Consider the following 26,255-nt stretch of genomic DNA (forward strand, 5'->3'; position numbering starts at 1 on the left):
TGTCACTTAGAAACTCCATACCACTTAAGGGGAGCTTGACCATTGGCTTTCCATTTACTTACATTAGTATCAATCTATATGTACATGTGTGCTGATCAATTTCACAACATACATAAGGAAATAACATGTATGTTTTATTCCAGACACAGAATAAATTATCTATTAAGGTTACAAGGCTAATGTTTATACAAGAGCTGAGAAAACAAGTATCCTAAGAACCAAATGATGTCTGTGGGCCACAACTGAAATTTAAGAAACAGGGTTTTGTTTTCTTTATAAAAGCTATTGTTTATTATTATTTTGTTTTTGTTTGTTTGTTTGTTTGTTGAGTCAGAGTCTCACTCTGTCACTCAGGATGGAGTGCAGTGGCATGATCTCAGGTCACTGCAACCTCTGCCTCCTGGGTTCAAGCAATGCTCATGCCTCGGCTTCCCGAGTAGCTAGGACTACAGGTGTGCGCCACCACATCCAGCTAATTTTTGTATTTTTAGTAGAGACAGGGTTTCACCATGTTGGCCAGGCTGGTCTCGAACTCCTGACCTCAAGTGATCCGCCTGCCTAGGCCTCCTAAAGTGCTGGAATTACAGACATGAGCCACTGCGCCCAACCTAAAAGCTGTTATTTTAAAATAAAGAAACTTGCATTGACATTTATAAGTAAACAATTCTGAAACTATCTGGATAACAGAGGCATAACTATCTATGCTATCGGCACCAATTTTTAAGCCCCATTTATGAAAACTGGCCACCAATTAAAATCTGTAGAATTTACACAAATTAGATGGGTTTGAACTCACACAAGCTAGATTTAACTTTACATTTCCTAGCTGTGGTTGAAATATACTTTAAGCCTTTACTTTTTATAATCATAGGTTTTTAATGTTGGATAAATGTCTAGGAAAAGATAATTGCACTGAAATCTGACTCTTTTACACAATTCATAAACTATTCAGTGCTCTCCAACACTGGAAAGTTTGTTTTCCCCTCTAAGCTTTGAAAATCACAAACAGCAAAAAATATTTCCACAAAACATTTTGAACTGCAACTGGAAAAATAATAAAGTAATTGGGTAGTTATCACAGTAAGACTAGATTATTTCTGCTGCCAAGTTTGGTGACCCTAGTTTTGTTAGACTATGAATAACCATAAGCTTTCAAGGATGCAGCCAAAGTTAAGATATTCACCATTCTTGAGGGATGGGAAGGTGAAGGAAGGAGATTGTTAATATTTAATTTAGCTCCTAGAAAAGCTACTGTTAAACATTGAGCTTTCCCTCTTTTTATAAAATACCCAAGATGTTAATGAAAAAAGTTGGCATGCAAAATGCATAAAAAGACAGTTATTAAAGAATAATAATGTTCTTTTAAAAAACATTTGTTATGATTCTTTTACCTGCTAAAACAAGAACATATATTAAAACAAATATATCAAATAGTGAATAAAAAACCAACATATTAGAAACTGGTAGTATAATGAAACTAGTCTAAAACTAAGACAGAGGGAGAGACATTTAAGAAACAATGGGAAGAAATGACCTTAAACGAAGGGCATCTTGGACTAGAGTTAAGCAAGATAACCAAAGGCCTTATACACTTTTTTATGGAATTGGCTGATATATGACAATATTCCTCACCCTGTAGCTGATATGCCATAAAGGCAATAACAATGGGCAATAGTGATTTCTGTCATTTATCCTATAGAAGCTAAGTCCCAAAGTAGCTAATCAGTGAGGTTATATGACAAAGTAAATGAGTTGAAAATAGCTGTCAATAACTTTATGCCCAGAAAGTTAAAAAATTAACATATTTATGCTCTGAGGAGCATATTTTTAAAACACTATCTTGTTTAGTTATAATATTTTTTTCATTTGAGCATATCAAGTATGCAGATGACTTCCAATTGAAGTTAATGTAATTCTAAATTGTAAGAGAGTATTTTGGTGAAAAACACTTGCAAATTATCTCTTTCCTCAATTGTTCACAAATTTAAAAAGCACTAGAAGGCTGGGCGCAGTGGCTCATGCCTGTAATCCCAGCACTTTGGGAGGCCCAGGCTGGTGGATCACCTAAGGTCAGGAGTTGGAGATCAGCCTGGCCAACATGGTGAAACCCTGTCTCATACAATAGCTGAGTGTGGTGGTGGGCGCCTGTAATCCCAGCTACTCTGGAGGCTGAGGCAGGAGAATCGTGTGAACCCGGGAGGCGGAGGTTGCAGTGACCCAAGATCGTGCCACTGCACTCCAGCCTGGGTGACAGAGCAAAACTCCACTCCAAAAAAAATGAATAAATAAAAAGCACCAGAAATATTAAATTTTTAGTTCAAAGATTATTCACTAGATGTGTTGGTGGTATAGTGATGAGCACAGCTGCCTTCCAAAGATCATTCACATGGTAGGTTTAAAATGCTTGTTTTGTTACTTAACTGGTACATCTGAGCTATTCTTTAAAATTTTAAACTCTGGCATTCAAACTAATTTCAAAGATATCCTATTTCTTCTTTAATCCTCTGCAGGCTTATGCATCCTTATATTTGCTCCCACTTATTTGAAACTCTAAAAGGAAGCTTTATAATCCATAAAAAAAAACAAACAAAAAGTCTCCAGAAACATAGCATTTGGCACAATATAAGTATCTGGCAAAGTAGGTTGTAGATCCCCAGTGGATGATTTTTAGATGAATGTTTGCTCAGAGAAATCAAAAGGCAACGAGAAATTTCTGCATAGTAAAAATATGAAAAGAAGACAAAAATCAGGAATACATGTGGCACACTATGATATGAGAAGAACAGTATCCTAAAGACTTCCAACTTTCTGCAAGATTCTCAGTATAGCTCTAGAAAGAGTATTTAAAAGAAAGGGGAGGCCAGGTGCGGCAGCTCATGCCTGTAATCCCAGCACTTTGGGAGACTGCGGTGGGTGGATCACGAGGTCATGAATTCGAGACCACCCTGGCCAACATGGTGAAACTCTGTCTCTACTAAAAATACAAAAAAAACTAGCCAGGTGTGGTGGCGGGCACCTGTAATCCCAGCTACTCGGGAGGCTGAGGCAGGAGAATTGCTTGAACCTGGGAGGCAGAGGTTGCAGTGAGCCAAGATCACACTACTGCACTCCAACCTGGGTGACAGAGCAAGACTCTGTCTCGGCGGGGGGGGCGGGGTGGGGGGGGCGGAAAGAATGGGGATGTTTCATTGAGCATAAGAAACAGGAAATTTACTCCAGGGACCCAAAACTTCAATTTCATGTTTTAATAATACATGCCAGTGCAAAACTACATATAACATTTGCTCCAAATCTAGTTTTTGTCTGAAAAATTTTAAATAACTTCTTGATAAGAAGTCTAGAAATGGTCAATTTCCCCTCAAAGTTTAAAAGTTTAAGTATGTTTAGAAAACAATCACCAACATATCTAAAACTTTCTTTTTTATTATTTATTTTTGTAGAGACAGAGTCTCACTATGTTACCCAGGCTGGTCTTGAACTCCTGGCTTTAAGCGATCCTCCCATCTCAGACTTCTAAGTAGCTGAGATTATAGGTGCAAGCTACTGTCTTCGGCTTAAAACTTTCTTTTCGTCATTAAAAACCATAGGAAAATAAAGATCTTTAGAAATAAAACAGTTTTGGTAAACTTAAAACATTAGACATAATATTTGATTATGGTTATTGTAAGACTCAATTTGACCACATATTGTAGATCAGATTGTCTTCTGTATATTCATTCTAGAAGTATTTTTTGAGTTACTACTATGTGCCAGCCACTATTCCATGCATAGGTATAATTTTTAAAATGGCTATTTAGTTCCTAATTCTGATGAATATAAAAACATTAAATTTTATTATCTAAATAGTCCTATGCCTCAAGCAATCACGCCTATTATCTTCTTGGTTTAAAAATAAAAAGGTAAAATAAAACAAAAAAATCTACTGAAACATTAGTTTTAAAACTAGACAGTTAAATAGTGGCTATCTCTGGGGTTGTAGGAAATTTCATTTTATTTGTGTACTTTTTTGGTTCATTTGTATTTTATACAATAAACATATTGCTTATATAATAACGAGATATTTCTAATTAAAAGTATTTCAAAAAAAAAACAAAGCTAGACAGGTAAGAGGATTAACTGCTCATTAAACAACAAAATACCGTTTCTCAATATGTTCTGGGCAAACTTAAACCACCTCTAGCTTTTCCTTACTTACAGAGTGCACATGAAGTCATACTCTGAATCAAAAGACTTTCTAAAGGCTCATTCCACAGTGGCCATTTCACCATAAGTTGTGTAAATTATAAGATTTTAATAATTATTTATAGTTTGTTTCAGGGCTATCTAGTCTGTTCACTGATTTGTTTTCAGTCATTAGTATAAAATATTATTTAATGGGCAAATAACTGCATTACTTTAAAAAAATGTTCTTAGCTAAAATCATCTTGTTTGTGTATTTATTTAGTTGAGACAAGGGCTCACTGTGTTGCCCAGGTTGGTCTCAAACTCCTAGACTCAAGCAATCCTCCTACCTCAGCCTCCCGAGTAACTGATATTTTGTTTATTATTATTCTAGATGAACCCGGAATTATTTTGTTAAAGAAAATTAAAATTTTACTTCTCTTTTAAATTTGGTTTTGACAAAATGGAAAATTAAATTATCTGAGACTATGTTTAACTGGGGAATATATTTAGGTTGGCATGGAAGGTCTACAAACTATAATTTCATGTACCATAACACAAGGTCCCCTTAACGTAAATGACAGATTGGAGAGCACAGATAAGACTAGCAAAGGCTTGAATCATTTAAGAATTTTAATGATCAAAATCTGAGATAAAGAGTATGTATAGGTATCTATGTATGTATATATGTGTACGTATGTCTGTATCTTTTTTTAAAATTTTTTAGTTCTTTGTATATTATAGCCAATTACTTTTCTCCTTTCCCTTCTATGACAGATTCAGGTATTTATCCCAAAATTAAATCTACCTCTCTGACTTGGTTGCTTTTTCTCTAAATTTTATATATTTTATATTCAGGAATTATAGATAAGAAGTAATATAGACTATGCCGAGAAGCACAAAAGTTCTGATTACTAAGCAAATTGAGGGAAAAAAGCACACATTAGTAGTCAAACTTGTGGCAGCCCACCATACCAGCAAACCCAAAGCAACATGTATTTAATGCTGTTGGGACCAGAGCATGCAGAAGTAATGCTTAAAGCTTTCACAGCAAAGTGGGGAAAGGCCACATATTAGAGAGAAGGAGGGTTGTGAAAAGGGCTATCAGATCTATGGAACATTCCTCAAACCTATGGAAAATCTGAAATTAACACTTTGAATCTTTATGAATTCCGAACTCGTTCTTTCCTTTCACTGAATACACAGGCATGTGCCTGGGATGTGTTCTATCGCATAACAGGCAGAGGAAACGTTATCCTGGGAAAGGGCTCTCTACTTCAAGTGTGCTAAAGTTTATGTAAAAGGCAGTAGAAATAGACTGTTTATGTTAGAGGTGTATAGAGAAGAAAATTGGGGAGTAGGAGTCAAGGTAATAGTAAGAAGTCTCCAAAAAGGAAACCTCACCAGGCATCAACACAGATCTCTATCCTCTAGTTTTCCCCAGGAAGCTATTTTTTACAGTATATTTAAAACCCCTAATTTATAGCCCAGTTATCACAGTTAGGGTAAGATGTTAACTGTAACAGTTTTATCCTAGTCTTAGAATACTATTCTTCTATCAGATTTCACAACATTTGTTTCATATGGGTTATAAATCAAAAGTACCTTTAGGATAATATCTGGCCTAAATTTAAACGGCTCATCTAATAATTTATACCTCTGGATGGGCAACATGAGATGCTTTTAAATTTTTTAATTATTATTTTATTATTTAAGAAAACATTTTTGGAATTAATAGAGACAGCGTCTTGAAATGTTGCCCAGGCTGGTCTCAAACTCCTGGCCTCATGTAATCCTCCTGCCTCAGCCTCCCAAAGTGCTAGGATTACAGGAGTGAGCCACCGCGCTTGGCTGAGATGCTCCTTATTAGCAAGCCCACATCTTTTTAACAGAAACACAGTTTTTACTGGGTCACTAAAATGTACTGAGCAAAATCTTTTAAGAAAATATTGATAGCATATAGATCAACACTGGCAACCATCAAATACATACAGCTTTCAATCTTTTTACAGCATCTTCACAGATGTGCATTCCTCTTGATTCATCAACTTCTACATGGCCAAGGTACTGCAGAAAGAAGGAAAAGTTAGGGCTATTGCTATGTTTACCAAGTAGCTACTATACAGTAAGCATTAGGTGAAAATTGAATACAGGTTGAACATTCCAAATCTGAAAAAATTTGAAATCTGAAACACTTCTGGGTGTCAAGCATGTTGGATAAGAGACACACAACCTGTATTGAAATTCCTACACTCAAGAAATACACAGCCAGTGAAAAAGAGTTCAGATAATGTAACTTTACATATTCTCAGTGTCCTCATAGGAATAAGATTTAGAATAATTATTTCAAAAAGGTGTTATAGGTAAGTGAAGAAGTACACAGTAGGCACTAAACATTACCTGAATCTACTGGATCTGAAGCATAATAGCCTGTGCTAGACACAGTTACTCTGTCTCTACACACAAAAGTAATCCTAAGACAAAGTATATATACATATCTTTTAAAAAGCACAAACAAAAATGACAGTTTTTCAAAGACTGAAGAAATCACACACTCCTTTTATGGGGCGCATATAAGAGCATGGCAGATCACCAAAACAAATTTTATGAAGGTATTACATCTGAGCTTGAAAAGATACATAAAATTTGAAGAGGCAAAAATTGAAAGGTTGAAAGACTATTTCAGGCTGAGAGAATTACATAAAGTTATAGGTGTGGAATAGGATAACTATGTATCAGTGCTGGGACTCAGAACACGTTACCCCAAAGTATGGTGCTGAATGCTTTGAACTAAAAAAGAACCAAGGTCTGACCTTCTCTTGACCTCCTGACTCTAACTCCCCCTTCTCCCCTGAAGAGCAGGAGGGGCTTTCTCTGAAGTTCTCTTATCTGCCCAAAGATAGATCCTTCAAAAAGGAGCTCAATTGTTATTTATGCCCTCCCTGGGAATCTTATCAACTAGGGTAGATTAACTGTATCACAGAAGAAGAGACTAACGGTCAACACCCCAGACTCTGTCACAGGCTATCACCTATTCTTCTGAGGGCTGCTCCAGACAACTTGTATTATAGGAGAGACTTTTTATCTGCATAACAAGGCAAGCTTTGCTCACCGTGCATTTCCTCCCCTCATAGTCCCATAGGTTGTCACCACCTCCCCTCAAGTCCCTATTCCTTTCTGTAGCTCAGGATGCCATAAAAATGTCAATCATCTGGCCTTCAAGTTTGATATTTTGTGAGACTCTTATGTACAAACACATAATAAATTTTGCCTTTTTTTTTCCTGCTAATTTATCTACTGTCAGTTTATCTCACATACTCAAATACTGAATGTTCAAAGGGTAGAGGGAAAGTTCTCTTCTCCCCAGCATCAACAAATATTCTTGTTTGGCTTGAATATGAAATACATGCACCTGGGGAATTGAAGTGCTAAAATAGCACTTAACCCTAGAGACAATGGAGAACTAACAAAGTTTTTTTTTTCAAGGTAGTAATATGATTCAAGGTCTGGTTGCAGGTAATACGGAGTGGACACACTACACCCTGTCCTTCCCACTGACTGAAACCTTAAAACCTGAACAGAATTCACAGAATAGGTACTCAAGCTTTCTGAAAAGTAAACAGAAGATGAATCAGAGTAGAATACCAGAATTCAAAGTACTATGGAAACGGCAAGGAATTTACCTCCCCTTTCTCTCTTTGGTACCTCCAGACTGAGAAAATAACTTTTATCTGAGGAATGCAAGTCCTTTTAATTATCAGGCCAATAGAGACATTAAAATGAGACTGCAATCACGCTCTACTACCCACTTTGACCCATGTATCCCTCTCCTGAAAATGCTTGCTACTGCCACAAGTAGCTAGAAATAAACCTAATAATGTCACACCAGACACTATAACCCACACCCTACCTATTGCTTAACAATGTATAGCCAATCACTAGTCAATGTTATTTCTGTAAACCAATGAGAATTCCTGACACACAACTTTTTATCAGCCCACTCCCTGTCCCCTTCTTTTGCTTTTAAAACTCCACTTGCTTGCTGGGTATGGTGGCTCAAGCCTGTAATCCCAGCACTTTGGGAAGCCAAGGTAAGAAGATCATCTGAGGCCTGGAGTTCAAGACCAGCCTGGACAACATAGTGAGACCCTGTCTCTACAAAAATAAAAAAATTAGCACACACCTGTAGTACTAACTATTCAGGAGGCTGAGGCAGAAGGATTGCTTAAGCCCAGGAGTCCAAGGCCGCAGTGAGCTATGATCACACCACAGCACACCAGCCTGGGTGATAGAGAGAGACCCTGTCTCTAAAAACCAAAATGAAATGAAGAAAACTTTTTAAAATAAAAAACAAAAATCCACCTGTAACTGCTAATTGAAGTATACATCCAGGGCAACTTCAATCTATGCTTCTGGGTTGCAATACTCAACCTTGGCCCAAATAAACCTTCTACTTACATTAATTTTGCCTCAGCTTCTTCCTTTTAGGTTGACAAGCCTGAATTTTTAGCCAGAAATCCAAAAGTGAGTGCTGTGATACAGAAAGACGTCTGGGAAAATCTCTCTAGCTCTGGTTTGAGGACCAGGAAATGGAACTCCTAAAGCTCAGAGAGAGTACAGGAGTTCCCCTCTCTTTTATTGGTTCTCTTACATCTCAGCCACCAGGAAATCCTGTGATGGTGTGATAGCAGCAGAGGTAGCAACAAAAGAAACCTGCAAGAGCCACACCTCTAAGGCAGGGGGAACTACCTCTCTGTTTAGTAGAATGGTGATTCCAGGAAGATGGGGCCAATCCCCCTTTTGCTTTTTTCCTTTCTCTCTGATCTCCTGCCATTTGATCCTAGATAAAAGTGAAATTGTGGGACTTCATGCTAGTGCAGGGCAACCAGAGCCCTAGGTTTCTGGCTAGAGGTCAATAAAGGGGAGCTCCAGGGAACCAGAAAGTACCTAAGAAGGCACAGGAAGGGAGGAGCTTGAGAAAGACCATGAATTTGTTTGTGAATTCCTAGGCTCACCCTGCAGCTGCACAGGTAAGAATCTGATTCTAATTAGCATACTCAGGACTTTGATAGCTGAACTAATGTACAGACCACCTCCTGGTTCCCAAACTGACCCCTAGGTGACATACACACAGAATAGATCAGAATAGCACCGCAGATCAGAATAGCATTGCAGAGGCTTTGAAAACTAAACTGATGGCCGGTCGGGGTGGGTCACGCCTGTAATCCCAGCACTTTGGGAGGCCGAGGTGGATGGATCACTTGAGGTCAGGAGTTTGAGACCAGCTTGGCCAACATGGCGAAACCCCGTCTCTACTAAAAATACAAAAATTAGCCAGGCATGGTGGCAGGCGCCTGTAATTCCAGCTCCTCGGGAGGCTGAGGCAGGATAATTGCTTGAACCTGGCAGGCAGAGATTGCAGTAAGCCAAGATCACCCCATTGTACTCCAGCTTGGGCAACAAGAGAGAAACTTTGTCTCAAAAAAAAGAAAAAAAAAAGAAAAAGAAAACTGAACTGATATTGGAACCACATCCCACAGAAAGTGAGTAAGAACTTGTAGCCTGAGACCTAACTGGACTGACTGGCATAGGAAATGTTCATTAAAAAGGAATTAACATTTACTGATTACCTACTGTGTGCCAGAAACTGTGCTGGATGCTTTATATATTTTGTCTAACCTAATAACTACTCAGAAAGGTATGTTTGATCACTTGATTTTAAAACTGAGGAAAGGAAATGAGGTTCAGGAGTGCTGAATAACTTTCCCAAAGTCATACACACAGCTAGTCAGGGAAGAATATGGTTTACATTCATGACTTCAAAGTCCAAAGTTCTCACACTTGACTTTACCACAATTCAAGAAAACTTTTCCTGATTTTTCATTCCTATTATAAGGAAATTTAAAAAAAAAACAGGTTCTTTCCACATTTTTTCCTACAATTTTTAAAAGTAAGAGTCCTTTCCCTGGCAAATTCTTCCTCTGGCAGGGCTGAAACTGTCAATTACAAGTGAGCCTCTCTGAAGACTCAGTGAAAACATCTAAAATAAATTCATCATTATTCATACTTTCTCATTTCCTCTCAAGTTACAGAATTTCCACTTGGAAGAGAATTATTATTATTTTTTTGAGACACAGCCTCACTCTGTCGCCAGACTGGAGTACAGTGGTGCAATCTCAGTTCACTGCAATCTCTGCCTCCCGGGTTCAAGCGATTCTCCTGCCTCAGCCTCCTGAGTAGCTGGGACTACAGGCGTGTGCCACCACACCCAGCTAATTTTTGTATTTTTAGTAGAGATGGGATTTCACCATATTGGCCAGGCTGGTCTCGATCTCTTGACCTCGTGATCTGCCTGCCTCGGCCTCCCAAAGTGCTGGGATTACAGGTATGAGCCACTGCGCCTGGACTTGAAGAGAATTATTAATATGAGGCGGACTAGGAGGCTTAATGACATTTTGGAATATGGTGCTGTAAAAGTACATCATTACTGAGCAAAACTAAAAAAAATAGTTAAAAATCTAGTATCTGCAATTTCTGAGTAAGACTGGTTCTTAGAGATGACTCTAGCTCATATACATGGTCCTGTAGGACATAGATTTATTCATTTTTAAAAAACATACAGTAAAATTCACTCATTTTGGTTTAGAGGTCTATGAGATTTGACAAATGTATACAGCTGTGTAACTACCACCACAATCAAGTCTGATCACTCTCAAAAATTCCCTCATGATGCCCATTTGTAATCAACTCCTCCGCCTGCCCTCCCCCACCACACCCAGTCCCCAGCCTCTGCAACTACTGATCTGTTTTCTATTCCTATAATTTTGCCTTTTAAAGAATTATCATATTGGCTGGGCGTGGTTGCTCACGCCTGTAATCCCACCACTTTGGGAGGTGGAGGCAAGTGGATCACTTGAGGTCAGGAGTTTGAGACCAGCCTGGCCAATATGGTGAAACCCCATCTCTACTAAAAATACAAAAATTGGCTGGGTGTGGTGGCAGGCTCCTGTAGTCCCAGCTACTCAGGAGGCTGAGGCACAAGAATTGCCTGAACCCGAGAGGCAGAGGTTGCGGTGAGCCAAGGTGGCATCAATGCACTCCAGCCTGGGAGACAGAGCAAGACTCCATCTCAAAAAAAAAAAAAAAAAAAAGTCATATAAATGGAATCATACAGTATGTTCTCTTTTACCACAGAGTAGTATTTCATCATATGCATATATCACTATGTTTATCCAATCACCAGTTGAAGTATATCTTGGTTATTTCCAGTTTTGGTGATAATAAATAAAGCCATACTATTCCTTTATAGGTTTTCATATAAGAAATTTGGTCATATGGTAATTGAATGTCTGACTTTATAAGATACTCTTTCCCAAAATGTCATCACCATTTTACCTTCCCACCTGCAATGTATGAGTTCCAGTTGCTCAGCAATTGGTATCGTCCCTTTTTTAAGCCATTCTAATAGGTACATAGTGGTATCTCTTGCCATTTTAATTTGCATAATATCCCTAATGACTGATAGCTCTTGGCATCTACTTATCCACATCTTTTTTTTCTTTTTATTTGTATCCACATCTTATTTGATGAAGTATCTGTTTAAATTTGTCTATTCTAAAAAAATTATGTTTCTTTCCTGTTGGGTTTAGAGAGTTAATAATACACTCTGGGTTCAAGCCTTTTGTAGACACGTTTTGCAAATGTTTTTTCCTAGTCTCTGGCTTTACTTTTCATTCATTTTTGTTCTGAGACGGAGTCTCGTTCTGTCGCCCAGGCTGGGGTGTGCAATGGCGTGATCTCAGCTCACTACAACCTCTGCCTCCCAGGTTCAAGCAATTCTTCTGCCTCATCTTCCCGAGTAGCTGGGATTACAGTCATGTGCCACCACACCCGGCTAATTTTGTATTTTTAATAGAGATGGGGTTTCTCCATGTTGGTCAGGCTGGTCTGGAACTCCCAACCTCAGGTGATCCGCCCGCCTCGGCCTCCCAAAGTGCTGGGATTACAGGCATGAGCCACCATGTCCGGCCAATTTTTCATTCTCTTAACAGTGTCTTTAGCAAAGCAGAAGTTTTCATCTCGATGAGGTTAATTTTTTTTAATATACTGTTTTTGGTATTATAGCTAAGCAATCTTTGCCTAGCTCAAGTTCTCAGAGGTTTTTTGATTTAGATTGTAAGCGCCACAACGGTAGGAAACTTGTACGTGTTGTATTCATTCAGGTATGGTAACCACTAGTGTGTGTCATATATAGTAGTGCTAAATACATATTTATTGCATGAATGAATTCATCTGAAATTTCAGCTTGAGCTTCTCCCTTCTCAGTCCTCTTCTCTCTCTCTTTTTCTCTCTCACAGCTGGGACACCCATCTTCTCCTGCCCTTAAACATTAATTTGCAGTTGGTTGACTCTATGGATGCGGAGGGCTGAGTGTATACGCAAAGTGTTTAGTATGTACCTAACAGTAAACACTCAGTATATTTTAGACTTTGAGCAAAAGTAGGATTTTAGGAGTTTCTGACTACTCTCTTTGAACTTCCCATAGCTTTCACCCTTAATACACAAATTAAACACTGATCCTTATTCCTCTCTTGAACTCCAGTACCAAGTTTTGACTCTCAGCTCACTGCACTTGTTACTTGACCTTGGGAAGGATACTTATCTTGTGACTCAGTAGTGTTGTTTCAAGAATTAAAAAGAGTTTATATATTTAAAGTACCCAGCGCAGTGTCTGGTAATCAGTAAGTGCTCAATAAAATTTCAACTGTTATCTGATTTCTTTGGTGGCCTTCAGAGCTTAGCTTGTTGAAAACTGCACCTCCTGTACCTCTGATGTTTGTATTTACCTGCTTATTTCTTTTACTAATACCTCAGGTCTCAACAGCAGGGGCAAACACTTCAAAGTATTTTCTTTTCTTTTGAGACAGGATCTTGCTTTGTCACCCAGGCTGGAGTGCAGTGGTCCAAACATAGCTAACTGCAGCCTTAGGCTCAAGCAATCCTCCCACCTCAGCCCCCAAAGAGCTGGGACTACAGGCACACACCACAACACCCAGTTAATTTTTGTATTTTTTTGTAGAGATGGGGTTTTGCTGTGTTGCCCAGGCTGGTCTCAAACTCCTGAGCTCTAGCGTTCTGCCTGCTTTGGCCTCCCAAAGTGCTGAGATTACAGGCTTCAGCCACCATGCCTGGCCTTAAAGTATTTTCCAGTTCTTCCTCTTCACTTGACTTTCAATCAGTTCCATATATATATTTTTTTCATAGTCACATTTCCCTGATCAGAAATTTTGTTGCCCTCAATTATTTGCCAATTAAGTAGAAGCAAAAAATGGTTAGGGATCGAATCCTTGATTTGCAGCTTTCTGGCTTCATGGTCTTGGGCAAATTACATGACTTGTCTGTGTATTACTTGTCTGTGTCTCAATTTCCTCATCTTCTAAAATGAGAATACAGCAGTAACCACTGGCAGTTTGAGGATTAAATGACTTAATACCTACAAAGTACTTAGAACCATGCCCCACACATAGCAAATACTATATATGTCTTCGCTTTTTAAGTACAGATTTAGTATAGTATCCCAGGTGTTCAGTCTTGTCTACTGTTAGTCAGGGTTTTCCAGAGAGACAGAACCAATAGGATGGATGGATGGATGGTCAGATGGATAGATGAATGAATGAATATTTACTACAGGAATTGGCCATGCAATTATGGAGGATAAGAAGTCCTATGACAGGCTGTCTGCAAGCTGGAAACCCAGGGATACCAATAGTGTGGTTCAGTTCAAGTCCAAAAGCCTTAGAACCAAGGAAGCTGACAATACAGCTCTCTGAGGCTGAAGGCCTGAGAACCTGGGGGTGCTGCTGGTACAAGTCCCAGAGTCCAAAGGCTGGAGAGCCTGAAGTCCTAATGATTTTCCACGCATATATTTCATAGTCTCTTCTATGGTCTATTATCTCAAGGTCTTAAAGTGCTAATTCTCTTGTTGTCTCTTATTGTATAATCCTTTATTATATCTGCTAATCATTCCTACATAAGATTTATAACATTTAAAAAGTTATAAGGTCATCTTTACTGATGCTAAACTTTTTGGGAGGAATTTCATGCATTCTGGATTATGAAATTTGCTTCTAGACTGGGTGCCGTGGCTCAGGCCTGTAGTCCCAGCACTCTGGGAGGCCGAGGTGGGAGGATCACGATGTCAGGAGATCAAGACCATCCTGGCTAACACGGTGAAACCCCATCTCTCCTAAAAATACAAAAAATTAGCCGAGCACGGTGGTGGTGGGCACCTGTAGTCCCAGCTACTCGGGAGGCTGAGGCAGGAGAATGGCATGAACCAGGGAGGTGGTGCTTGCAGTGAGCTGAGATCGTGCCACTGCACTCCAGCCTGGGCAACAGAGCGAGACTCCATCTCAAAAAAAAAAAAAAAAATTTCTTCTAAAAGATACCTGATATGGTTTAGCTCTGTGTTCCCACCCAAATCTCACCTTGAATTGCAATAATCCCCATGCATCAAGGGCAGGACAAGGTGGAAGTAATTGGATCATGGGGGCTGTTTCCCTCATGCTGTTCTTGGGATAATCAGCTAGTCTCATGAGATCTTATGATTTTATAAGCGTCTAGCATTTCCCTTGCTGGCTCTCATTCTCTCTCCTGCCACCTTGTGAAGAGGTGCCTTCCGCCATGATTGCAAGTTTCCTGAGGCCTCCCCAGTCATGAGGAACTGTGAGTCAATTAAACCTCTTTTCTTTATAAATTACCCAGTCTTGGGTATTTCTTCATAGCAGCATGAGAACGAACTAATACAGTACCCCAGCCGTATTACTATCCTAAGACCTATTTTATATTAATATGGGGATTCTTATACCATGTAGGGTTATGATTTATGAAGTCCAAACCTAGGATTTCAATTTTTTCTAGGAGGCTCCTTTTTTTCCATTTGAGTCCAGGCAAGCTTCTCTTTCTGCTTTTTCTTCTAGTTCTCTATTTCATGGATTGTAAAGCCCACTGGAGGTTCTGGTTCTATGCTGGGTTCTCAGTTCTAATTATCTGCTTTGTGTAAGTCTAGTGCCTTCAAAATGGATGGTGACACCAAAGACTTTAGCTAATAAATTCTTTTTTCTTTTTTTTTTTTCTTTTTTTTGAGACAGTCTCACTCTGTTGCCCAGGCTGGAGTTCAGTGGCATGATCTCAGCTCACTGCAACCTCCACCTCCTGAGTTCAAGCAATTCCTGTGCCTCAGCCTCCCGAGAAGCTGGGATTACAGGCGTACGCCACCACACCCAGCTAATTTTTGTATTTTTAGTAGAGATAGAGTTTCACCACGTTGGCCAGGCTGGTCTCGAACTCCTGACCTCAGATGATCAGATGATCCACCCGCCTGGGTCTCCCAAAGTGCTGGGATTACAGGGTGAGCCACCACGCCCAGCCTCATAAATTCTTTCTCTCCTAGGCTGCTCCATCAGCTGCCATCATTCCTGCCTTGCTTTCAATTGCCTTTTAATTTCTATTAACAGGAGAGATGTGTCTTCACTGAAAACTCAGCTATCCAGAGAAAAATATTGTTTATTTGTTTAAAAATGTATTCAACCCGATTCTAAAATAAAAGTTGAAATGATGTTTTTAAAAAGGAAATAAAAAGGATTTATTCAGCACTTCTAGGTTTTTGTATTCAGAATTCAGAGTATTTCTTTTTTTTCTTTTTCCTTGAGATGGAGTTTCGCACTTGTTGCCCAGGCTGGAGTGCAATGGCACGATCTCAGCTCACCACAACCTCCGCCTCCCGGGTTCAAGTGATTCTCCTGCCTCAGACTCCCGAGTAGCTGGGATTACAGGCATGTGCCACGATGTCCAGCTAATTTTGTGTTTTTAGTAGAGATGGAGTTTCTCCATGTTGGTCAGGCTGGTCTCGAACTCCTGACTTCAGGTCATCCACCTGCCTCGGCCTCCCAAAGTGCTGGGATTACAGATGTGAGCCACCATGCCCGGCCTGTATTCAGAGTATTTCTATGTTAAGTTAATCCACAGTCTCCCAGAACCAACCAGACCAACTGGTTTTTCTACTGATTTCAGGATATCTTACAAGTAACCAACATACTAAAATTTCCTATCATTTAAAACCATTTTTTGGTTGATTCTCTTGGGTTTTTCAGATAGATATCATCTGTAGAGACAAATATGAAAAAACTTTATTCTTGCTTTCCAACATTTACAATATTTTTTTTTTGTCCAACAGACCACTACTTCTAACCCAGTGTTGAACAGGGGTGTCTGAGAGCATCCTCGTCTTCCTCCCAAATTAACTGCATATGTTTCACCACTATGCATGACTCTGGGACAGTTTTTCAATCATTTAAAGAATGTATTATGCTATTCCTATTATGCTAAGATTTATAAGGACTGAATAATAAATACTTTTTAAGGCTTTTAAATTTGAGATGTAATTCACACCACATGAAATTAATCATTTTAAAATAAACAATTCAGGACGGGCATGGTGGCTCAAGCCTGTAATCCCAGCATTTCGGGAGGCTGAGGCAGAAGCATCACTTGAGGTCAGGAGTTCGAGACCAGCCTGAGCAACATGGTGAAACCCTGTCTCTGCCAAAAATACAAAAGTTAGCTGGGTGTGGTGGCACATGCCTGTAATCCCAGCCACTCGGGAAGCTGAGGCATGAGACTCGCTTGAACCCAGGAGGTGAAGGTTGCAGTGAGCCAAGATTGCACCACTGCACTCCAGCCTGGGCAACAGAGTGAGACTACCTTAAGAAAAATAAACAATAAACAATTCAGTGGTAGTTAGTATACTCACAACACTGTAGAACCACCACCTTTATCTAGTTCCAAAACATTTTCTTGCACCAAAAGGAAAACTTGTACACATTAAGCAGTTGTCTCCACTGCCCCTCCCCACAGCCCCCGGCAACTACCAATCTGCATTCTGTCTTTATGGATTTACCTATCCTGGATATTTCACATACAGGGAAGCATACAATATATGGCCTTTCATGTCTGGCTTATTTTACCTAGCATACTGTTTTCCAGGTTCATCCACACCATAGCATACATGTATTTCAATGCTTTTCATACCTGAGTGACATTCCATTGTATGTATGTACCACAATTTTGTTTATTCATACTACCATCAATGGACATTTGGACTGTGGTGAATAGTGGTGCTATAAACATGTATTTTTCTTGAAGTACCTGTTTTCAATTCTTTGGGGGTATGTAACTAGCAGTGAATTGCTGGGTCATATGGTAATTCTATACTTAGCTTTTTGAAGTACCACCAATCTGCTTTTCACAGAAGCTGAACCACTTTACATTCCCACCAGCAATGTATGAGAGCTCCAATTTCTCTACATCCTTGTCAACACTTGTTGTTTTCTGTTTTGTTTCAAATTATAGCCATCCAAGTGAGTGTGAAGTGGTATCATTGTGGCTTTGATTTGCATTTCGCTGATAATGATGTTGAGTATCCTTTCAAGTGTTTGTTGGCTAGCTGTATATCTTCTTTAGGTAAATTTCTTTTTTTTTATTTTTTAAATTTGAGACAAGGTCTCACTTTGTTGCCCAGGCTGATCTCGAACTCCTGGGCTCAAGCGATCCTGCTGACTCAGCCTCCAAAAGTGCTGGGATTACAGGCATGAGCCACTGTGCCTGGCCTTCTTTGGAGAAATTTCTATTCAAGTCCTTTGCCCATTTAAAAATTAGGTTGTCTTTTTTTGTTGAGATATAAAGGTTCTTTATATATTCTGGACACTAGATCCTTTTCAGACATATAATTTCCAAACATTTTCTCCCATTCTATAGCTTCTTTTCACTTTCTTGATAATATTCTTTGATGCACCGTAGTTCCTAATTTTGATGAAATCCAATGTATCTATTTTTTCTTTTGTGGCTCATGCTTTTAATGTCTTATTTAAGAATCCACTGCCAGATCCAAAGTTGTTAAGACTAGCCTATGCTTCCTTTGAAGAATTGTATGGTTTTAGATTGTTGATCCTTTTTTTTTTTTTTTTGAGATGGAGTCTTGCTCTGTTGCCCAGGCTGGAGTGCAGTGGCGCGATCTCAGCTCACTGCAACCTCCACCTCCCGGGATCAGGCAATTCTCCTGCCTCAGCCTCCCAAGTAGCTGGGACCACAGGCATCTGCCACCGTACCAGGCTAATTTTTGGGGGTTTTTTTGTGTGTGTGTGTTTTTTTTTGAGATGGAGTTTCGTTCTTGTTTCCCAGGCTGGAGTATAATGGCACAATCTCGGCTCACTGCAACCTCTGCCTCCCAGGTTCAGGCGATTCTCCTGCCTCAGCCTCCCAAAGTGCTAGGATTACAGGTGTGAGCCACCGCTTTAGTATTTACTTTTAGATCCCATTTGTTGCTATTTTTGTGCCTATTTGTTCTTTTCTTTTACCCAGACTGCTCATCTGCGATACTTTTTCATGTATATTCATCAGCAGAACTGCTCTATTGTTTTCTTTTTTTGCACTATCTTTATTAAGTTGTTGTAGCAGGATTTTGTTAATGCTATAAAAGTATCTGAAAACTGTCCATTATTTTCCTATATACTCTGGTATAGTTAAATAGCACAGGAATTACTCTTTGAGTGTTTGACAGAACTGACCTGTGAAACCATCTATATTAGTTCCTTTTAGATAAAGAGACAGTTTTTGGTTTTTTTTTTAACAGCTCTATTTTTTTAAGGTTTGGGGCCTATTCGACTTTTCTTTTCCTGCCTTAGTTAACTAGTAATGTATAGTTTCCTAGAATATTTACAGCTAATCTAAAATTTTAAATGTATTAGCATAGGCTGGGTGCGGTGGCTCACAACTGTAATCCCAGCACTTTGGGAGGCCAAGGTGGATCACCTGAAGTCAGGAGTTCGAGACCAACCTGGCCAACATGGTGAAAAACTCCGTATCTACTAAAAACACAAAAAAAATTAGCCAGGAGTGGTGGTGGGCGCCTGTAATCTCAGCTACTCGGGAAGCTAAGGCAGGAGAATAGCTTGAACCTGGGAGGCGGAGGTTGCAGTAAGCTGCAATTGCGCCACTGCACTCCAGCCTGGGCGACAAGAGCAAAACTCTGTCTCAAAAAAAAAAAAAAAAAAAAGGTATTAGCATATACTCCAAGTATTCACATATCTTAATTTCTTTGGGTTCTGTGGTTGGGTCTCCCCACTTTCTTATCTGTAGTATGATATACCTGTGCTTTCTTTCATTTTCCATATTAAGGCTCATTTCTACTACTACCTTCAACTCAATCCCTCAATGTTTTCACTTTATATTAATAATAAAATGAGAAAGTAGAGCTTTATGATCTCTGAGTTACCTGTAGGATCTGAGGAATGGATACAGGTTTCAAAGTATTTCCAATGGGCATCATTCTATCACTTAGCTTAATCAGTTCAATTGGTCACATATAGCTATTTATGCCAGCCAAAAAGACAAAAAAAAAAAAAAAAAAAGGAAGACTTGGTAGAAGGGAACAAAATTATTTCATTTATGGACTATTATAGAAACGTGGAAATAGAAATAAGCTTTGTGTCTTATTAGACTATGAGAAAAACATGCCCACTGAAATAAACATTATTAAAGAGATCCCTTTTCTTCTCTGAGACACTATCTCGCTGAAGAATTGCAGCTGATTTATGCTTAATGGCTAAAATATTTGACACTGGGACTTCTTTTGTTTGTATGCCTTTTCCAAACTCCTTCTGAGTAAGAAACTTTTATTCACAAAAATGTACTTTAGAAAAACTAGTATGTGGAATTTCATTCTTAGATGAATTAAGTCATTTTTCCCTTTCTTGAAAAAATTATTTAAAAAATAGATTCCCTCCCCCTGCTTTCGTGATTTATCCATCACAAGAAATGCAGACCTCTGATGTGAGAGACTCTATAGTCAGCAGTTCCCAACATTAAAAAAAGTGACATAATATTCATCAAGTTATAAGGAGCTTTACAGCATCTTAACACATACATACATAGCCTATGCTATATAGCAAACATAGTATGCAGATGTGCACAATACAGTAGCAAAACTTGTTTTGAGTCTTTAACCAAAGAGGAATAGTTAAATTAAAATGGGCTATTCTTTAACTATAAATTTGGACTACAATTCCATCTGAATAGACTGTATGACCTAAGTAGATGTGTTTAATCATGTAAGTTTAGAACTGAAAAAAATGTGAGATCCCAAAACTTTACTTTTCAAACGTGACATAAGGTGTCCAAAAAGTGAGTTATACAAGGTCATATAACTTAGTAAATTAACAGATCCAGGAATAGAACTCTGCTCTTTTGATTTCTAGATCTATCTTCTTTCAACTACCTCACACAACCTCTCTGTTAAAGCTTACCTGCAACTCTCCTATTTAAGTCATGGTTTACAGTTTACTGTTATTACATATATTAACTTATCATTATTCTTCTTTAAAACAAAGAAAAGATGACAGAATTGGAGTATAGTCATTTTGCAACCCTTAATGACTAAACCCAGGCAAAGATCATGAAAGAACTGCTGCTATTTTCATCACGAGAGAATGATAATCAGCTATTGCGTGCCTTCTGGGGAATTAAATATAACCAAGCCTCTAAAACTAACTACCAATTCAAAAGAAGTAAAGAAAACAAAGGAACATGTTAAACAAAATGAGTTTTGGGCATTCTCATCTTGCTAAGCAGAGAAGGATTAGATTTCAGGACCTACCAGAGGAATGGGCTACACTGAACACCCCAGGCTTTCATCTGGAACAACTGGAAAAGTATGGCTTAGGAATTGAAGTAAACCAGAGGAAGACAGAGCCTTGCCAAAACTATAATCCAGCCTCAATTCTGTTAATATAAAATTTCACAAGGGCATTATTACAAGAAAGGAAACTTTACAGGCCAATCTGTCTCAAAAACAGATGTGAAGTTTCTGAACAAAATATTAGCAAACAGAATCTCTTAATATACTCAATAAATTCAGCTTGATCATGATGAGTACTAACCTGAGTTTATTTCAGGAATGTAAAGTTGGTTGACTATTCAAAAAATCTAATCAGTGGAATAAACCAATTAACAATTAAGATAAAAATCATAATCATCTCGGCTAGGCATCTAGGCATGGTGGCATGCACCTGTAATCCCAGCTCTTTGAGAGGCTGAGGCAGGCAGATCACATGAGGCCAGGAGTTCAAGACCAGCCTGGCCAACATGGTGAGACCCTATCTCTACAAAATATACCAAAATTAGCCAGGCGTGGTGGTGCCTGCCTGTCTCAAAAAAAGTGAGACTCTGTCTTTAAAAAAAAAAATCATAATCATCTCAATAAGTACATGAAAACTTTTGCTAAAGTTCAGTTTTCATTCATAGTTTTAAAAATATATCTTAATTGTCCAGGCATGGTGCCTCACACCTGTAATCCCAGCACTTTGGGAGGTCAAGGTGGGCAGATCACTTGAGGCCAGGAGTTTGAGACTAACAAGGCAAAACCCAATCTCTACTAAAAATACAAAATTAGCTGGGAGTGGTGGTGCATGCCTGTAATCCCAGCTACTCAGGAAGGCTGAGGCATGAGAATTGCTTGAACTTGGGAGATGGAGGTTGCAGTAAGCCAAGATAGTGCCACTGCACTCTAGCCTGGGTGACAGAGCAAAACTCTTGTCTCAAAAAAATGTATCTATATCTACATCTTAACTAAGAATAGAGGGGAACTTGCTTAATTTGAGAAACTGTGATAAGATTGAAAATGAGGCAAGAATACTTGCTATCACCAATTCTACCCAGTGCTGTACCACAAGCTCTGCCCAGTGCAATGAGGCAAGAAAAAGAAATTATAAAAATTCAAATGGAAGATATACAACTATAATATTCATAGACTATATTATTGTGTTAGTAGAAAAAACAAAGAAGATTCAAATAAAATACTATAATAACTGCATTTAGTAAGGTTGTGAGATCTAATTTCAATATACAAAAGTGGTTAATATTTTTATAACAGCAATAAGCAGAAAATTATATTTAAAAATTTACCATTTACAACAGCATCAAAACTGAATGCTTGATTTCATCCCCCATTCACAAATCTACTCTTCTATCAACAGTCTTCCCCAAATTATGGGAACTCCACCCTTCCAATTGCTCAAATCAAAAACATTGGTACAGTTGAGGTGCAGTGGCTCACACCTGTAATCCCAGCACTTTGGGAAGCTGAGGTGGGAGAATTGCTTGAGGCCAGGAGTTTGAGACCAGCTTGGACAACATAGTGAGACCTCCCCCAACCTCTACAAAAAAATTAAAAATCAGCCAGGCATCTGTATGTAGTCCCAACTAGTCAGGAGGCTGAGGCAAGAAGATCACTTGAGCTCAGGACTTTGAGGCAGCAGTGAGCTATGACTGTGCCATTGCACTCCAGCCTGGGTGACAGAGGAAGATCCTGTCTCTTAAAAAACAAGCAAAGAAAAAAAAAAGTTAACTTATCTTTCTCTTGTGACACTTCACAAATCTATCAATAAATGATATCAGCTCTACCTACAAAATATATCCAGAATCTGACCCTGCCTTACCACTTCCTCTGCCATCTCCCTAACATAAGTCACATCATCTTTCATCTGGATTTTTGTAAAAGCCTCTTAAATTATCTCTTTGTCATCACCCTTGCTCATCTATAGCTGATTCTCAGCACAGGAGCCAGAATGATCCTTTTAACATATAAGTTGTATAATCCCACTCCTCTGTTTAAAACTCTCCAATAGCTTCCTAATTATTTCCTTTTATTCATTATGAATAAGAGCCAAAATCCTTACAATGGTCTTTATAAGGCCCTACACCAGTAGTTTGTCAATGGCGAGTGTTTAGAAAATGTATGTGGGCATTTTTGGTAACAATGACTGGGAAAATTATTCCTAGGTAGCGGATGAGGGCCCATGGATGACAGCTATCTGACTTCCTGTTTGACATCCGAATGTCCTACTGGACTTTCACTTAGAAACTTACTCATAATTATTTTAGATTAGATGTAACTCCACTTTACATATAAACACACAGTATTTTTTGCACAAATTGCTGTGTCAATCAAAGGAAGGTTGTACTTTGATAAGAATTTTATCAAGAGTTGTTTACCACTTCAGAAAATAACATCACCATTTACAATCCACTATGGTATATGAGTTACCAACACATCATTTCTGTCTACATTTGCAGGTATCTTACCCACTGCAATTCTCTGTAAAAGTGTACTACTTTAGGTCTTCTAGTATTGTTAGGTCCATTTACATACTGGATATAATTTCATCTAAAATTTGTTATTTCTTCTTTATATACTTAATTATGTAAGCATAGGTAGGTTATACTATGTATGCATTTCATTTCAGATAGTATAAGGAATACTGTAGCATGTTTGTAGTGAAAATGTAGGTGATAGGGCTGACAGTATTGAAAAGTACTAAACCAATGGTCTGGTATCCTGTTACTTATCTAATCTCATCTCTGCCTGTAACTTTTGCTCTAAATACACTGGCCTCCTTGCTGTGCTTCCAATATACCAGGCACTCTCCTGCCCCAGAGCCTCTGTACTTGCCATTCCTTCTGCTTACAACCTACTTCCCTCAGGCAACCTGAAATGCTTGCTTTCTCGCTTTCTTTGTGTATTTGCTCAAAAGTTACTTTTTCAGTGAGGGATTTCCTAACCATCCCATTTTTTGTTTTTGTTTTTTGGTTTTAAATAGACATGGGGTTTTGCTATGCTGCCCAAGCTGGTCTCAAACTCCTGGGTTCAAGTGATCCTACTACCTCAGCCTCCCAAAGCATTGGGATTACAAGCGTGAGCCACTGTGCCCAGCCATTAACCATTCTATTTTAAATTGTAACCCCTGCCCCACACACTCCCTTCATACTTAACCCTCACCCACAACCCCTATCGTTTTTTGTTTGTTTGTTTTTTAGAACTGGCAAAGGCTATTTATTCAGAGCTTGCTAGCAATGAGGTTAGTTTGGTAGAAACTGGAGGGCAGGCAGAAGAGTGGAAAACCTTCACAGGGCAGGCTCCAGGAATGTCTAGATGGAGGCTGCTGGCCTGGGGAAGTTGGTGACAGACACTCAAGGCAGAGCATCCTATGTGACTAGCAGGGGATGGAAGTGGTGGTGGGGGGACACACTTGACTTTCTCTGGTTGGTCCAGAGTTGGAAGCAGGCACAGAGATTAGGGAAGCTAGCAGTTACTGATTAGGCTCTGGCCATTTGAGGCCAAATGTTATAGAAGTGATTGTTTAGCCATCTGACTACACACTTGGCCTCTCACTGGCAGGATGCTGGGCCCTGGCTGCCAGTTTCTGCAGTTCCTTGCTGCCTCCTATGTGTAAACGAGCTTTCCAACCTTGAGAATAGTAGATTACGAAGACAGAGACTTACTTTGGATGGCCAACAGTAGCCCAGTGACCTCATGTCCCATGGGCCTCAGCTTCCCCACCTGACAAACGAGCAGTGGGGACATCCACTGATGCCCAAACACCAACCCCACCCCAGGCAAACTGCGCCACCTGGCCCAGTGGCTGTTTACCTCAGGCTTTCCCCTCCCCCAGTGTGCCTGTCTCACAGGCCTTGTCCCACAACCCTAATTCCCTTTGAACATACCAGATACTTTACATATTTACTTATTCATAGTCTAATACCCACTAGGATGTAAGCATGGTGCAAGGATTTTGTCTGTTCTCTGCTTTGTTGTTTGCTGTACTTGCAGTACTTAGAACATTGCCTGGTATATAGCAGACTCCATAAATATCTGCTAAATACATCAATGAATTATCGGTCTCATAGAGAAGAAAATGTAGCACATTACTTAGCTCTATACTAAACAATATTAAAAGTCATAATAATGAAAACTTTTACAATAAACTCAAGACACAGAATGGGAGATTTAATTAATGGCTATAGGACAGAATGCAAATGACTGATATGGTTTGGCTCTGTGTCCCCACTGAAATCTCATCTTGAATTGTAATCGCCATGTGTCACGGGAGGAACCTGATGGGAGGTGACTGGATTATGGGGGCAGTTTCCCCCATGCTGTTCTCGTGATAGTGAGTCTCATGAGAGCTGATGGTTTTAAAAGTGGCAGTCTTTTTCCTGTGCTCGCACTGAGCTTCTCTCTCCTGACGCCAAGTGAAGATGGTCCTTGCTTTCCCTTTGCCTTCCATCATGATTGTAAGTTTCCTGAGGCCTCCCCAGCCATGTGGAACTGTGAGTCAATTAAACCTCTTTCCTTTATAAATTACCCATCTTAGGTATTTCTTTATAGCGGTGTAAGAATGGACTAATACACTGACCTACATAATGTTACAAATAAAAGGAAAACAGCAGATATAAGTTTGAAGGTAAGAGAGTAAGGGGTTTTCGTATTTTTATTTTACGTGGTGGGGAATCAAGATATACTACCTAAAGTTAACGGAACAATAAATTTATGAATATAGGATACCAACAGTAGAACTAAAAATAATAATTTAATTCCAAAAATCTAAGTGGAAAAGGGTCAAAGGTAGAAGGATGTGTGGGTTAAGTCATCCTTTCTTTTTAGAGAACAGTAGAAAAATGGGTAAATTAAGAGTAGTCAGTAAAACTGTATTATTTTTTAAAAATTAAAACATTACCAATGGTAAAAGCACAAACAAAAATGGTTAAAAGTGTCACTATAGAATGGAAATGGGGTAGGAAAAGTGTTGATTGATTGATTGATGAGGTCTGCTATGTTGCCGAGGCTGAAGTACAGTACAGGTAGGATCACAGACCCCTATAGCCTTGAACTTCTGGCATCAAACAATCCTTTTGCCTCAGCCTCCAGAGTACCTGGGATTACAGGTTACCATGCCTGTTGTTTTGTTACCACAAGCTTGTATTACTTTGATTAAAAAATATTTTAAAGTTTAAACTATATTCAACATTGTTTTAATAAACAATTTTTAAACTGTCATGAGTGATAGTTTTATATTATAAAACTACAATATAGTACTTAGGGAGAGAACCCTCTAGAGCTAAGCTACTAGAGTTCAAATCCTACCTTCAAATAATCAGATATTCCAACTATTCCCTTACAACATCATGTAACAGAAATCTTA

The 26,255-nt window shown here is 39.0% G+C and overlaps 1 protein-coding gene across 44 annotated transcripts in view; it reads right to left on the bottom strand.

Annotated features, from left to right (window-relative positions):
• Positions 1–26,255, bottom strand: part of NUMB (NUMB endocytic adaptor protein) — a 192,234-nt gene that overhangs the window by 43,103 nt on the left and 122,876 nt on the right. For all 44 annotated transcript variants that reach the window (XM_024925379.4, XM_014347609.4, XM_055097799.2 and 41 more), the window contains one exon: positions 6,154–6,228. In XM_024925379.4, coding sequence (XP_024781147.1) covers positions 6,154–6,228 — 75 coding nt within the window. The remainder of the gene's footprint in view (positions 1–6,153; positions 6,229–26,255) is intronic.

This window comes from Pan paniscus, chromosome 15 (genome assembly GCF_029289425.2).
Source record: "Pan paniscus chromosome 15, NHGRI_mPanPan1-v2.0_pri, whole genome shotgun sequence".
Classification (NCBI taxonomy): Eukaryota; Metazoa; Chordata; class Mammalia; order Primates; family Hominidae; genus Pan; species Pan paniscus.